Source organism: Dreissena polymorpha, chromosome 8 (genome assembly GCF_020536995.1).
Source record: "Dreissena polymorpha isolate Duluth1 chromosome 8, UMN_Dpol_1.0, whole genome shotgun sequence".
NCBI classification, from domain to species: domain Eukaryota; kingdom Metazoa; phylum Mollusca; class Bivalvia; order Myida; family Dreissenidae; genus Dreissena; species Dreissena polymorpha.
Genome location: NC_068362.1, coordinates 74,228,704 through 74,245,002, shown reverse-complemented (window position 1 = coordinate 74,245,002; position 16,299 = coordinate 74,228,704). Strand labels below are relative to the sequence as shown.

At 37.1% G+C, this 16,299-nt stretch overlaps 1 protein-coding gene across 1 annotated transcript; it reads right to left on the bottom strand.

The window, feature by feature from the left end:
* Positions 1-3,920: 3,920 nt before the first annotated feature.
* On the bottom strand, positions 3,921-6,654 carry LOC127841983 (uncharacterized). The gene is made up of 2 exons (XM_052371237.1): positions 6,327-6,654; positions 3,921-5,225 (listed from the first exon to the last, which is right to left on the bottom strand). Exons 1-2 carry the CDS (start codon positions 6,592-6,594, stop codon positions 3,982-3,984), a joined length of 1,512 nt encoding a protein of 503 aa, XP_052227197.1. The 5' UTR covers positions 6,595-6,654; the 3' UTR covers positions 3,921-3,981.
* Positions 6,655-16,299: the final 9,645 nt, after the last annotated feature.

Sequence of the window (16,299 nt, the reverse complement as noted above, 5' to 3'; positions counted from 1 at the left end):
TTATTATGATATTAAATTAATATTAAATAAACATAAATGAATACGATAAATTTGCATTGTGTGAAACGTACGTCTTATTCTGCGACGCGGCCTAGCGCATAGAAATCCTTCTTTTGTAGCCTCTTCGAGAACGTAGTTCTGTACACGCCGTCGTACGATAGGGTACATCTCACTGCATGATACGCCCGCTTCGTTAAGTTCAACAGCAAGTTTTGCAATCATAGGCATAATCACGTTGTTCCTAAAAGCTGGATAGCCCCCTTGAGTTACGAAATACCTTCCAACTGGGCTAAACTGGAATAGATTGCGCGTCTCTTGATTAAGTGCGATATCGTACATTTGTATTGATTAAAATATTCCTCGATGTGTCGTTGCAATAACGTCAATGACGTCGTGACGCTTACAAAATCACAGTGGTCCGTTCGGAGTTTTCCGTAAATATTAAAAGCCAATCGAATGGACATTTATATTACCAAAAGTAATTGTGGATACACGGGTTTAGTGTTGATAAAAATCATCTCAGTGAAACCGATATACTAGAACGATTTTCAAGTTGAATAAAATGATGCTCTGTTTGATCAGCACGGCAGTGTACATGTCCGTATATTAGGAGATAACATTGTGCAGCATTATTGTTGCAACTGCGTCGTATTTTAAATGATTTGTTTTAGCAGGATATTGTTTTAGAATGAACACTGATTCTTACTACGTGCATGTGCCTTTTATTTGGTCCATAATATGTTGATTGTTCAAGTAATAATCAAATTCCTCAAAAAATGTAATTCCTTCACTTTCAAAATGGATGCAGCTATGTAGATTTTAACGTCATGCGCACGGATACCAAACTTAATAATTAAAACATCTTTTGATTAAAAACGTGCCATATATTAATAATAATTTTACTTATGCAATACTAGTATAAGATGTACAAATCTTGTTCTTCATACATGTAAATTGTAACGTCTGTCTGATGCATACGGAATTTTTAACACTTTGTCTGAGTAAGGATTACACAAGATTTATTGATGAAGTATATCGAATCGTATTGAAATAAATACCTGTTTAAAGTCACTGATATGTTCTATGTGACAAGATTGACTTCTTTTATAGGTATATATAATTTTTCCGTACCCTTTTCGAGCATGCGAGTTTTGTTGGTGGTCGCATTATCCGGACAGGTGGGATTTACGTGCCTTAGCAACCGCCCCAAATATATAAATGTTTCAGTCACAGTAAGGACACAATTCTTCGTGCGACGGAACTGTTTTGCAATACAATTATTTAGTAATAAGTAAATTTGCACACACAAAAAATATTTTCGTGGTCAATGGTCCTGTGTAGCAATTGTGTCGACGATTTCTGGAGAGAAATTGAGCATTGTTTACATTTAAATAAGGCGGACACATTCCAAACACGTTCCTTAGTGTGGCTACGATGCTGATTTCAAGTTTTACAGTATACTAGTAACCAGGAAATATCTTTCAAATATATTTTCGTCGCATATCTTGAGTTTGAAATAAAAGAGAACATTTGCGTTACTAAATAATTCAATTGAAAACAAATGTTTTATTGTTGTATTTTCACTTTTTAGTCCCATATCCACCGCACGAAATGTGTGTTATTAAGTGCATGTATATTAAAACAACGCAATAGTGTTCATAGATAAATAATATTCAAAGGCAGATCACATAACATATGTCCTCACAATGCCTATGATTAGTTTATTTATTCGCCATCGAAATGTATGTTATGTTTATATTTGATAAACACGCATTTTTTATTCGACACATTCAAATCACACCGTCAGAGTAGCGTCATGCGTTAATGGGTCTTATGGCATTTAGGCCAGCGTAACTCAGGCTCTGCCTGCGAAAATTCGCAGTCTGGTCAGAAGCTACGCTGTCCGTTATAAAATCCCACAAGACTTAATGGTCTCGTTAGGTATCTCCTTACCAGAATGCGAGATGCGCAAGCTGGGCTATAGCAACTCTTACAGAATTGGCATTAAACCCGTTTTCGCATGACACGGATCTTTGAAAAACACATTGCGTCTCGTAAATGGAACATATAAAAAAATTTAAAGAATATTGGCAAATTTCGGCAGCCTATTCAGACCTCAGGAAAGATTTCAAGACGGGCTGACCGAGTACGGCAAACATTTGTGGTTAAATAATACTGTGTTGTCAAAGTTGATCGACCCTGAAATTTTGCGAGATGGATTTTAACGCGTAGTTGTGACTTGGCAACAATGAACATGCGAGTAGTCCGGAATTTCTTATACTGAACAGTGTTACCGGTACATCCTATACGCTTGGCACCGACGCAAAGACGTGGCCAAAGTTCTGGGGATTTCTCTCGAATCAGCCAATGCAATATCCAAACGTTTTCATTTGGGTCTTCTGGCGTTATGTAAAGGTCATTTAAGGTAAAAAGCTGGGTTAATTAGTTACACAAAAAAACGTGTATAGCCGATATAACATTGACACTACCATAACAATTCAAAAGTCTGTAATTTATGGTAGTAACGCGCTCGGGTTTTCTTCTACAGGTCCCGGATTCGAATCACAGGGCGGCAGGTCCCGGATTCGAATCACAGGGCGGCAGGTCCCGGATTCGAATCACATGGCGGCAGGTCCCGGATTCGAATTACATGGCGGCAGGTCCCGGATTCGAATCACAGGGCGACAGGTTCCGGATTCGAATCACAGGGCGGCAGGTCCCGGATTCGAATCACAGGGCGGCAGGTTCCGGATTCGAATCACAGGGCGGCAGGTCCCGGATTCGAATCACAGGGCGGCAGGTCCCGGATTCGAAACACAGGGCGGGGCAGGCAATAAAAAAATATATACAGTTTTTGTTGGTATTACAATGCAAAACTATTTTTTTTTAAAGCTAGTAATTTCATTTGATGTCATTTAAAAAACTCAAGTTTGTTATCAAGTCTGCCATTACACCATATTAGGTGCATGGATAAAGAGGTTGTTGGTGACATACAAATCAAGTTATTATTATACTCCAGCATAAAAAAGGGTGCATACTAAAATCATGTCTCTCGTCTGGTCGTTCGTGCGGTTGCTTGTCCAGTACACAACTCGAACACTAGTAGATGTTTCCAACATTAAATCGCATAGGTCAATAAATCTGATTGCATTGAAGCGGTGCGCAGAGATGTAAATCTTGCATATCGATCAGAACAAGCTCAGCACTATAAGCTTACGGGTATGTTAGGTGGTGGGGGAGGTTAGACTATTTCTGGCGGGTTCATAAATACGCGTATTTCACCCATATCACGGTTGTCAAACTTTTCCTGGTTCAGCTAATATACCAATAATATATAACAGATAATTACACGATGACTTCAAGCCTTTTGAATTATGATTGTGATTCCGATAATGTGATGATGACTTATCATGTGTATATTGATTGAGTTTCATTATAATGCAAACACAATTCGTGTACCGTTCTCATATGTAGGTAAGCAAGTTGAATTTCACATTTTAGGAAACTACTCAACACCCTGGCGTCCATTTTAATTACAAAACACAGTAATGATCAAATAATCGATATTCAAAACCAATTAATTCCCGAATACCAGACTTTAATTGCTTTCACTCTCCCAATCAGTGATTTAGAAGCTTGAAAACGTTGATGTGGGAAATTTAGAACAGACATTATCTTAACTGGATTAATCAAGTGGCAAAAATGTATGTATACGTTATCTGTTTAGTTATAAGCATATTACCATGTGTCATTTAACCTAATATATTGACCCATATGTAAAAATACAGTCGGGTTTGTTTCGACCGCAGTAATCTGTTAAAAAGTTGTTTGATCGTTTTATTTTTAAGAAAGCAGGCTTACAAATTCACTTACGCGGTTTCAGATGATTCGATTTGTTAAATTAAATAAGATAATGCATATTATGAGGATGATTATGTTTATTAATCAGTATTTAAATTACAAAATAACTTTTTTTTCGAGTTAGTCTTTGATCTTCTGAATTAAACATCGCCTAAATAATACACGGATTCTTTTTAAGAATCGCCGTCCTCTGACAAACACCTTCGTTTGTGTAAAGCCATTTATGGTGTCATCCTTTAATGGCTGCAGGTGCTTTTCATCAGAACGGTTCTTGTAATAAGCCAGGATCATGGCATACTCAAGCCAATTGTCATCATTGTAGTTCATGCCGTGACTCGCTTTGTCATCGGTGCAGCACATGTAATCTATGAGGCCATTGTCATGAGAAAGGCCCTTTTCATCAATGCGGCAATTGTCAATAGTGAAGCCCTTGTCATCAGTGAGGCCGTTGTTAATAATGCAGCCCTTGTCATAAGTGCAGCTCTGGTCATCAGTGATGTCCTTGTCATGAGCAAGGCCGTTGTCATCACCATGTTTCTCATATGTGAGGCCCTTGCCATCTGTGAGGCCCATGTCATCTAGGCTCTTGCGATATGTGCAGCCCTTGTCTACTGTGAGACTCTTGCTTTCATCTGATAGTATACTAGTAATATCTCCGCCATGGTTCAGGCTTTTCCAAGTGATATGACGTATTACCTTGTTATCTGTGAGGCTCTTGTCATCATCATTGCAGCCTTTGTCATCATTGCAGCCGTTGTCATCACTGCAGCCTTTGAAATCATTGCAGACCTTGTAATCAGTGAGGCCCTTGTCATCGTCATTGAGGCCCTTGTCATCAATGCAGTCCTTGTCATCACTGCCGCCATTGTCATCAGTGAGACACTCGTCATCATAATTGCAGCCCTTGTCATCATCGCAGCCCTTGTCATCAGTGAGGCCTGTGTCATCATCATTGCAGCCCTTGTCATCATTGCAGCCCTTGTCATCTGTGCAGTCCTTGTCTTCTGTGAGGCCCCTGTCATCATCATTGCACCCCTTATCATCTGTGTAGCCTCTATCATCATTGCAGCCCTTGTCATCTGTGCAGTCCTTGTCGTCAGTGCAGCCCTTGTCATCTGTGAAGCCCTGGCCATCTATGGGGCCTTTCTCGTAGGTGATGCCCTTGCTATCTGTGAGGCTCATGTCATCATGGGGGCTCTTGTCATCTTTGCAGCCCTTGTCTACTGTGAGACTCTTGCTTTCAACTGTGACCATAATATCTCCGTCATGGTTCAGGCTTTTGCAAGTGCTATGACTTACCGTCATCTTTTCAGCAGACGTCGCTATGGAAAGCTGTTTTGAACGTTCCACAGCTTGCAGAGGACCTGCAAATGTACGCATTGATTTCACACATATAGGAATCGTTTATGCTCTAATAACCAGAATTATTCAGTTCAAAATCCGGGAATCCAAATATTTAATCTTTAAATTCAGTCTATACAGTCTATAGATGATAAAAACAAATGTTTTACGCTTTCATTAAGATTGTTCAATAAATATGGCCTATCATGTGTTCACACGGTAAATGCTGATGGCAGACCATAAAAAAGGCGATCAAAAAAGATAAGCGCCATGTAACATGATTTTTTTTTACAAAATATCGTTGAACAGCATATAGCAATACACTTTGTTCAAAGTCGATATATAGCTTCGATATAGAAATTCAAAACACTTTCAAATAACGATGACGCATTATTATTAATAGCATATTACTCCACGTATTATGCGTTCGATATAAATCAACTTTCTTTTTTGGTTTATTTTCAATAAATATAAATAACATATTAATCCATTGCCATCACAGTAATATATATATCATCATTTGGAAAAAATAACGCTCCATAATAACGTGATGGACAATACGCTTAAAGGCCCCGGTCGTACGCCACGGTACATTTAAGTATATTTAAATGTACTTTGTTGTATACTTATGAGTACCCGGGGTAGTTTTAAGTTGTACCTGAGCCGACAATCACCAATCGAGTCATAATAACTCGAGATAGGACCGGACTAATGGGTTTCAAATAGCGATACTTAGGAATAGCAGAGTTCGACTTAAACATTTAATTTTATAATTAAAAAAAGAAAGAAAAATTGTAAAAATAAAAGTTCGAAATTACGAGGGAGTTGTATTAACGATTTCGAAATAACGACGATAATGTGATGTAATTAATACATTTTAAACAAAATTGGAGTAAGCTTTTACTTCCCATTCTGAACATAATCTGGTAAGAAGGACACGAACAAAGTTGCATCAACAGAATACAATTAAGAGTAAGAACTAAGATGTGATTTTTGCGCCTAATCGATGAATGAAATTAGGACATTTATTTTTAAAAAATATAACATTTATGTCTGTAAAATACTTTTTATGACATTAAATAAACATAAATGAATACGATAAATTCGCATTGTATAAAACGTACGTCTTATTCTGCGAAGCGGCCTTGCGCATAGAAATCCTTCTTTTGCAGCCTCTTCGAGTACGTAGATCTGTACTCGCCGTCGTACGATTGGGTACATCTCACTGCATGATACGCCTAATTCGTGTAGTTTTTCTGCAAGTCTCGCAATCATGGGCATAATCACGTTGTTCATGAAAGCTGGATAGCCCCCTTGGGTTACGAAATACCTTCCAACTAGGGTAAGCTGGAATAGATTGCGCGTCTCTTGATTAAGTGTGATATCGTACATTTGTATTGATTAAAATAGTCCTCGATGTGTCGTTGCGTCTGTTCTCTTGTATTGCTTAAAGCGTTTCTAACGGCAATAACGTCTATGGCGTCGTGACGTAACACAATCGTCCAATCATATATAAGCTTACAAAATCGCGTAGAGTGGTCCGTTCGGAGTTTTCCGTAAATATTAACAGCCAATCAAATGGACATTCATAATTATTACCAAATGTCATTGCGGATCACGGTTTTAGTGTTGATAAGAATCATCTCAGTGAAACAGATATACATGTACTAGAACCATGTTCAAGTTGAATAAAATGATGCATGTTTGATCACCACGGTAATGCACATGACCGTACAATGTGATACAATTGTGCGGAATTATTTCCGTCCGAAACTATGATACTGTATTATTGTTGTAATTGCGTCGTATCTTAAATGCTTTGTTTTAGCAAGATGTTTTTGGGAAAGGTGCAATGATTCTTACAACATGTATGTGCCTTTTGTTTAGTCCATATTTGTTGATTGTTCAAGTAATAATCAATTTCCGCACACACAAAATTCTTTCACTTTCAAAATGGTTGCAGGTATGTAGATTGTTTTACGTAATGCACACGAATTGTAAACTTTATAAATGCATCTTATAATTAACAACATTCCAAATATTAATAAAAACCTCATTTATGCAATATAAGAGGATATCTAGTGTACATATCTCGTTCTTCATACATTGATTTTATCTGTAACGTATACGGATTCATTCGGAATAGTTTAAACGCTGGCTGTGCGAGGATTTCAAAAGATTTCATGACGAAGCATATCGAATTATAGTGAAATAAATAAATGTTTCAAATAACTGATATTTTCTAAGTGTGAAGTTTAACTTCTTTTGAAGGCATGTATATAATGAATTTTAAATTTAGAAATGCAAGAGGTTACAAAAAACATTAACCTGTTAACCTTTTGCCGTAACCGGTTATTAACCGGTTAACCGAAAATCCTTTAGTAGAAAAAAATGTTTTAGTAAACATTTAACATGTCAAACCGCTCGCACATGTACTCTATAGAAACGATAGTAATCGCTTGAGTTGATAACATATCAGTTTCTTAATAAAAATTCATTATAATATTTATTTAAATAATATTGTAAATGTATGCTTTATTTCGTATTTATTTTTCCTGCGTTAAAGCATATCAGTTAAAAGTAATAAGAACTTCACAATGTTCATTCTACGGGTCATTAATTTATTTTTTGGTTGGGCCGCTTATATTAAAGTCGGGACGTATCGCTCACAATAATGTTGCATTTCTTTGTTCAATTTGTTTTAATTTCTTAATATAAAAGTAACTTAATATAAAAGTGTTTTAAAATAATTTATGAATTAGTGCAATACTATCTCACAGTTCTAACAAATCATCAAACATACAGGTATATGCAGAACATGCAGTAAACAACAGTGATCATTTTGGTCAAGAAAATGACTTAGTCCACTAGCTTGTTGCTGATGCGGTTGCAGTAAGTAAGTAAGTTTATTGTAAACAAAGGCCTCCGGCTCATAATACCTCATGTTTACAAAATATATATATATATACAGATAATACAGAGAGTTGTCCCTACCTATATATATATACAATATCATTGAATGGAGAAAACAAAAGCAAAAACAAATACGAACAAACATACTTCCACTACAAGTATTACGTTCCATATGAAGAACGTATTAATTTGTAAACATAAAAGGCTATTTTTTTAATAACAAACTCATTTTCATTTCTTAACAGATCAAAGAAATTTGAAACAGTTTGCCTGCCATGATACCAATTATACAAATAGATTTGCCTAATGTCAGCATATTTAGAGCATTAAAAAAATACATGATATTCATCCTCTGTTTTTACAGATTCATTTTCTAATTGATAATGTGCACATATTCTAAGATTTCTTGGTATTCCTAATTGTCTACCTAACTCTATTTGAAACCTATGGCTTGAACAACGAAATCTCGCTAACGCTTGTCTGCAATGAAATGGCATTGTTATGTCTAAATATCGTTCCGTGTTTAATAAACTTTTAAATTGTCTGTAAGTATCGCATCTTGAAGAGTCATTTATATTTTCGTGCCAGGTTTGAGTTGCACAATCAGTAAGGCGTTGTTTAAAACGGAGCATGAATAAATCAATACCACCAACATCCTGTGAGAGCCAAATAAAGCCGAACCCATATTTAAAAAGAAGCTCCTTTACATCCGTAGCCCAATTTCGCCTTCCAATATCATCTAATGACTTTAACATTTTATAACAGTTTTTCGGATATCTTCTATCAGGCATCTGGAGAAGTTTACACGAGTATTTTATACATTTTGAGTGATAAATGACGTACATTGGTAAACGACCACATTCTCCTAAAGCTACACAGTTTTTGACCGTAGTTTTTACGCCCAGAAAGTACTTGCAAGCTTCAATTTGTGCACGCTCTATTGAATCACTATATGTGAATCCCCAGATTTCTGATCCGAATGTGAGTATGGGTGTTAACATGGCATCAAATAATTTAAAGAACTCTGTACAGCAGAAACATCCGAACGGAATTTGGTATTCTTTAATGGCAAATAATGCTTTTCGCCCCTGCGTGGCTAATTTAGTTTTTGCAGCCGACCAGCATAACTTTGGGGTATATAGGATGCCCATATATTTATAGACGGGCGTTATATTTATTGGACAATTATTGAAATACCATTTTTCATAGTGACGTAATGGACCCCCATTTTTAAATACCATAACCTCAGTTTTATTAAGATTTAAATTCATGCTTGTTAAGGTACAAAATTCTGCAATAGCATTTATCTGCAACTGAAGATTTACAGCAGTATCTGCACAATTTGCAATATCATCAGCAAAAAGTATACAAAATATGTCAGGGATATCGGTTGTTACAAATATTCCAGTATCGCACTTTTGTCGAATAAATGAACACAGATCATTTATATATAAAATAAAAATAATCGGCGAGCACAAGTCGCCCTGTCTAGTGCCGATATTACAAGTAAACGGGCTCGAAATAGCACCGGGGCTCGTGCGTACATAACTTTCAAGTTTAGAATACATTGAGGTCAATACTTTAAGTACGTTGCCCTGGATTCCTTTACGCATAAAGCATGTGAACAGTTTATGATGAACCAAGGAATCGAACGCTTTTTAAAAAATCCACATATAACACATAGAATCTACCCCCAGGCTTAGAAATATATTTTTGCACCAAGCTCTGTAAAATAAACATATCATCGGTAACCGAATAACCTGCTCTAAACCCAGCTTGCGCCTCATCAATTAAATCTAATTCATTTGCAAACCTGGTTAATCAATTATTAATGATGCCTGCAAATATTTTGTACATAACGTCAACTAAAGATATACCTCGATAATTTGAAGGATCACTTCGCGAACCCGATTTATGTAAAGGTACGATAATACTTTCACTCCAAGCATCAGGAAAGCTGCCGGAAGATAAAATCTTATTGAAAAGTACATTTAAAATAGGAGTTATAACGTGTTGAGTATTTATGTAAAATTCCGCCCCGATCCCGTCTTTACCTGGAGATTTTCCACGTTTAAGCTTACTGATACTTGTTTTTATTTCGTCGTCTGTAATTGGCGAATTTAATATATAATCGGCCTGGTCGTTATTATATGCATTTGCATGTACATCAAAATTTAGTAGTGGGTTTTCTGATTCTTTAAATAGCAAAGATTTAAAGTATTTAACCCACTCATTGGGATTGATAGGTGCATTTGTTGTTGCTGAAAACCATTTTTTTTAATAACCGACCAAAAATACTGCGGATCTTTACGGGAGTCAATTAAAACTTTACGTTTTTTATTTTGGTATAGAATTTTTTGTGCAAGACATAAGTTTTTGAAAGACCGACGTGCATTTTTGTACAAATGAAAATCGACCGGTTCATTGGACCAATGAAAATGCCTGAGCAACGAATATTTCTCTCGCTTGGCCTTACTACACGCGCTATCCCACCAGAGCGGATTATTTTGGTATTTATTAAAATTGCGCCTTCTTGTGTGCATATCCTCCGCAGCGGTTTTGTAAATAGAGATAATCGTTTGCACAGCATCGTTTACATTTCCATTTATGCAATTTAAAATATAATCGCGGCATCTTTGTAAGTTTTCTGTCAATATTTTTTTTAATGAATCACAATGTTTTTCATTCCATTTATAAGTGTCATAGTTTTGAGTATCGTTTGGTGAAGAATCGGCATCATGCTTTTCTTGATTTAGGGAACCTGTAGACTGTAATTGGCAGTATACAGGAAAATGATCAGAAATATCATATGGTTCTACATTAAAGTTAGAAACAAATGGAAATAATTCTGTAGATACAATATGACAATCTACTACACTGTGGCCCCCATTTGCCACGCATGTTAAATTTCCAAATTTATCCGAATGCAACCTGCCATTTAAAATGTGAATATTATGCGTACAACATACTTCAACTAATGTTTTTCCAAAATTATTATAATACATATTATCCTTATTTTCCCTAGGCATGTTAAAAGAATCTTCGTCATACTCTACCTCAGCATCAAAAATATGTTCTAATGTATCAAAATGGATATAGTCTAAACAATCTTTTGTTCTTGCATTAAAGTCTCCCGCTAAAAACAAGTAACACTCAGGATAGCTAGATTTTAAAACAGAAAAATTGCTTTCAAGCAATAGAATACCATTACTTTCATTTTCTTTTAAATATATAGGAGAACCTTCAGGGGAAACATATACAATATATAAAATAATATCTTTCATGGCATGAAAAATACTCGACTTAATATATAAAACAATACCATCAACAATATCATTATTAATTCTTCTCACCAAACTTGACTGGATTAAATGTTCTCTAACAAAAACACTCACACCACCACTATTTCGAATAGCATTTACAGGTTTAGATCGGACAGAATCAAAGTGGACATACGAGTTTAGAAACGTAACAAATTCCCCAGTAAGATTACTCCAAGTTTCTAATAAACCACAAATATCGTAGTTATTTAAAAAGTGATTGACTTCCGCGTCATTTTTATATTTCAATAGTCCGTTTATATTCCAGGTTAAAATGCCTAAATGTTTATACACGATATCGGGCTGTGTGTTTGGACCTTGGCCAGATTCCTAGTCGACGTCCGTCTCCCCTCCCGCCGACTGTTGATCATCATCGCACTGTGCGCGCCCTATCCGCTGTTCGTCGCCTATGAAATTCCTCTCGCCTTTCCTGCCCGCGCGTCCTTGAGTTGCGCTCGTGGAATCTGGTTCCTGGCTGCCCACGTGCGTGCCCTACTTCGTAGATTGACTGGCTCTCTTCATCGTACCCATATACAGTATTTTCTATTATTAGCCGAATGTAGTTCATCGAAGCGTATTTTCCTTGTTTACGTTCCTCGATCAATCGCTTTCCTAGCTCACGTCTATGAACTTTGACCTTTTCAGAAAAGTCTTCTTGTACCACTACCGACGAAGTACCCCTGGAGCGTTTTGCACGCTTTAGTACGGCTTCACGATCTTTATATTTAGTGAACTTTACAATGATCGTGCATTTATCAGGGTTATTGGAGCGTAGACGATGCGCTCTTTCAATGTCAACATGTTGTAAATCTGGTGAATTTAAATTTTCCTTAACTTTCTGTTCCGTAATATCCCAAGATTCATCCACGCACCCTCGATTCCATGGAATTTTAAATTGTTCCGTTTTGAATGGCCTTCTAAACTATCCACCTTTGTTTTCAAACTTGATATTTCACCCCACAAATGTTTATTTTCATTTCTCAGCATTTCATTTTCTTTTTGTAAATTGTTTATTGATTGCGACATGTCACCGAGTTTTAGGTTTAAGTTCGCTAGGTCCGTTCTAACTTCCAATTTCATCTCCCGTAAATATGATAGAATTTCTGCATTTGAATTATATTCATTTACCTCTGGCGTTGCTTGCCGCTGGTTTTCGTTAATTCTCGGGGCTGGGTCCCTTCCGGGAGGCAGTGGCGGTGATGATAACCGTGATGACTGTGAAAACGACAGTTTTTGTTGACGCGTTGCTGGCCGTTGCGAGCCTTGGTAACAAGTCATCGAGATCACTTGCTCCGATGTCACGGATGTCGATGGTACGGATATTTGTCACAAAAGCTTCCGGGCCACATGCGCAACTGTTGGAAAACGTTGTTTATTTTCAAGCCGGTCGCCATCGGGTTGGCAATTCACGCGCATGCTTGAAAGAGTAAAAAAAATATTTCTTCGATAAAAATTGCATTAGAGGGTAGTGGTTGCACTGGTAGTGACGTAACCTACCGATAATAATATTAATTAAACAAATACGACAGCATCTTTACAAGTTTTTAACTACAAATGCATTTCTTGTTACAATTGTTACTTATAAACATTTTATTTTCACGAGCATTCTGTGTTGGATATGTTATTTGATAACAAAATATTTGAAAAAGTCGCCTAATGTTTTAACTGATTTTTATCGCTAGTTAGATTAACGTGACAATAACGTCTCCTCTAAGTGCCCCCACTCCCCGCAGTTCGCTAGTTATAAAACAATAGCGCCAATTATCAATGTTTGGCATATCTATTAAGATCGCATTTTTATTGTTTGTCATCAACATTTTCCACGTGAACACATGATAGGCCACTTTATTGCACAATCTTAATGAAACAGTAAAACGTTTGTTTTTATTATATCTCAACTGAACTCGAAGCTAATGCCGATCACGTAGTGCTTGACGTGACGATGGAAAACTAGGCGAATATCGGTGCGATACCTTTAAAGACCAGATCATCAAGGGGCAACTTTGCCTTAAACACACAATGAACACTCCTCAAATTACTTCTTACTTCAACAAGGTCTCCAAACTGGTCGGTGCATCAACATGCAAAGCTGCAGCTCATGCCTTTGTTGTTTTCCTCGAATAGGACTGTATATGCAAAATGACAGTTCAAATACTGCAAATGAATAGACTACCAAGGAAAAGTGAAGAAGCATTTTCGGCAGGCATATTTAAAACCAAATTTCCAACAGTGATTGGTTAGATTATATCCTCTAAACAACACAAAACAAAGACCTCGAAGGACCAGGTGAAATAATTGGCCTTACCATGAGAGAAATGCCTTTGCTGGTTGGTTCTTAGCACGTCCATTGTCATCGCTATACTCATCCGTTTTCCATGAAAGCATTTGCAGTGTGAGAGAGATGGAGGAAAATAAGCACTACACTGATATCCGAAGTCAACGGGAACAGTTCAACAAAGCGGTTACTACATTGACAAACATCTTTGACACTAATTTCATCGACCCATTCGACGTTACGAAAGGTCCTGACAAACTTGTGAATTTTTCTACAGGAACCCAGGCTAGTGGTGAAGTGATAAAGTCAATGATCAACTCTTTAAGTAGATATGAAGATATGATGGCATCGTTGGTTAGGGAAAGATTAGTTGGGAAGATTGATCGATCCGACCCAGCAGAAAAAAAGTTTATTTTGCCTAAAGAAAAAGGAGCAACGTCAAGACAAGGTCGGATCAAAACAAAACAAGAGGGCCTGAAAGGCCCAAAGTCGCTCACCTGAGATAACAAGATATTATTGGGACAAATCTTCTGACCAAGTTTCCTGAAGATCGGACAATAGATGTGGCCTCTAGAGTGTTAACAAGGTTTTACTATAGCCATATAAGGAAAAATGCCCCGCCCCATGGCAGCCATGTTTTTCAACCAACCGGCATCATTTTTGAACTCGTCCAAGATATTATCAAGATGAATCTTCTGACCAAGTTTCATGAAGATCGGACAGTAAATGTGGCCTCTAGCGTGTTCACAGGATTTTACTATAGCCATAAAGGAAAAATGCCCCGCCCCTTGGAAGCCATGTTTTTCAAGAAAACATAATTATTTTCAAACTCATCTAAGATATCATTGGGACCAATCTTCTGACCAAATTTCATGAAGACTGGAAATAAATGTGGCCTCTAGAGTGTTAACAAGGTTTAACTATAGCCATATAAGGAAACATTCCCGCTCCCTGGTGGCTATGTTTTTTTAAAGCAACCAAAACCATTTTCGAACTCATCCAAGATATCATTGGCACAAATCTTCTGACCAAGTTTCATGATGATCGGAAAATAAATGTGACCTCTAGAGTGTTAACAAGGTTTTACTAAAGCCAAATAAGGAAAAATGCCCCGCCCCCGTGGTGGCCATGTTTTTTAACCAAGCGGCATCATTTTTAACTCGTCCAAGATATTATTCGGATGAATCTTCTGACCGAGTTTCATGAAGATCGGAATATAAATGTGGCCTCTAGAGTGTTAACAAGATTTTACTATAGCCATATATAGCAATATAAGGAAAAATGCCCCGCCCCTTGGCAGCCATGTTTTTCAGTCAAACGTAACCATTTTTGAACTCATTCAAAATATCAATAAGACAAATCTTCTGACCATATTTTATAAAGATTGGACAATAAATGTGGCCTCTAGAGTATTAACAAGGTTTTACTATAGCCATGTAAGGAAAAATGCCCCGCCCCCTGGCGGCCATGTATTTCAACCAACCGGCATCATTTTCGAACTTGTCCAAGATATTATTGGGATGAATCTTCGCACCAAGTTTCATGAAGATTGGACAATAAACGTGGCCTTTAGAGTGTTAACAAGATTTTACTATAGCCATATATAGCCATATAAGGAAAAATGCCCCGCCCCTTGGCAGCCATGTTTTTCAAGCAAACGTTTCCATTTTGGAACTCATCCAAGATATCATTGAGACCAATCTTCTGACAAAATTTCATGAAGATTGGAAATAAATGTGCCCTCTAGAGAGTTAACAAGGCAAATGTTGACGCCGCACAACGCACAACGGACGATGGACAAAAGGCAATCACAAAAGCTCACCATGAGCACGTTGTGCTCAGGTGAGCTAACAAAAAAGCTACAGAGAAAAAAAACCTCATTAACGGGTCAATAATGTTCCAACGGTTGTTAGCGATAAACACCTACAAAAAAGTTGTTCGTGTTTTTTTTCATTTGAAAACACCACCGTTCCGCTCTGTATGTTTACTGATGCAGGAAAAATGATTAAAGCCAAGAAGGCTGACTTCTTGAAAAAGATAGAACCGGACCCATTTCGAACTCATGTAAGATATCATTGGGACAAATCGTCTGCACAAGTTTCATGATGATCGGACAATAAATGTGGCCTCTAGAGTGTTAATACGGCTTTACTAATGCAATATAAAGCCATATTAGGAAAAATGCCCAGCCCCCTGGTGGCCATGTTTTTAAAGCAACCGAAACCATTATCGACCTCATCCAAGATATCATTGGGACAAATCTTCTGACTAAGTTTCATGAAGATAGGAAAATAAATGTGGCCTCTAGAGTGTTAACAAGGTTTTACTATAGCCATATAAGGAAAAATGCACCGCCCCCTGGCGGCAATGTTTTTCAACCAACCGACATCATTTTTGAACTCGTCCAAGATTTTATTGGGATGAATCTTCCTTACCAAGTTTCATGAAGATCGGACAATAAATGTGGCCTCTAGAGTGTTAACAAGATTTTACTATAGCCATACATTTTTTGTATATAGCCATATAAGGAACAAGAGGGCCATGCGCCTTATGGCGCTCACCTGAGACCCAAAGGAACTATAATATTCT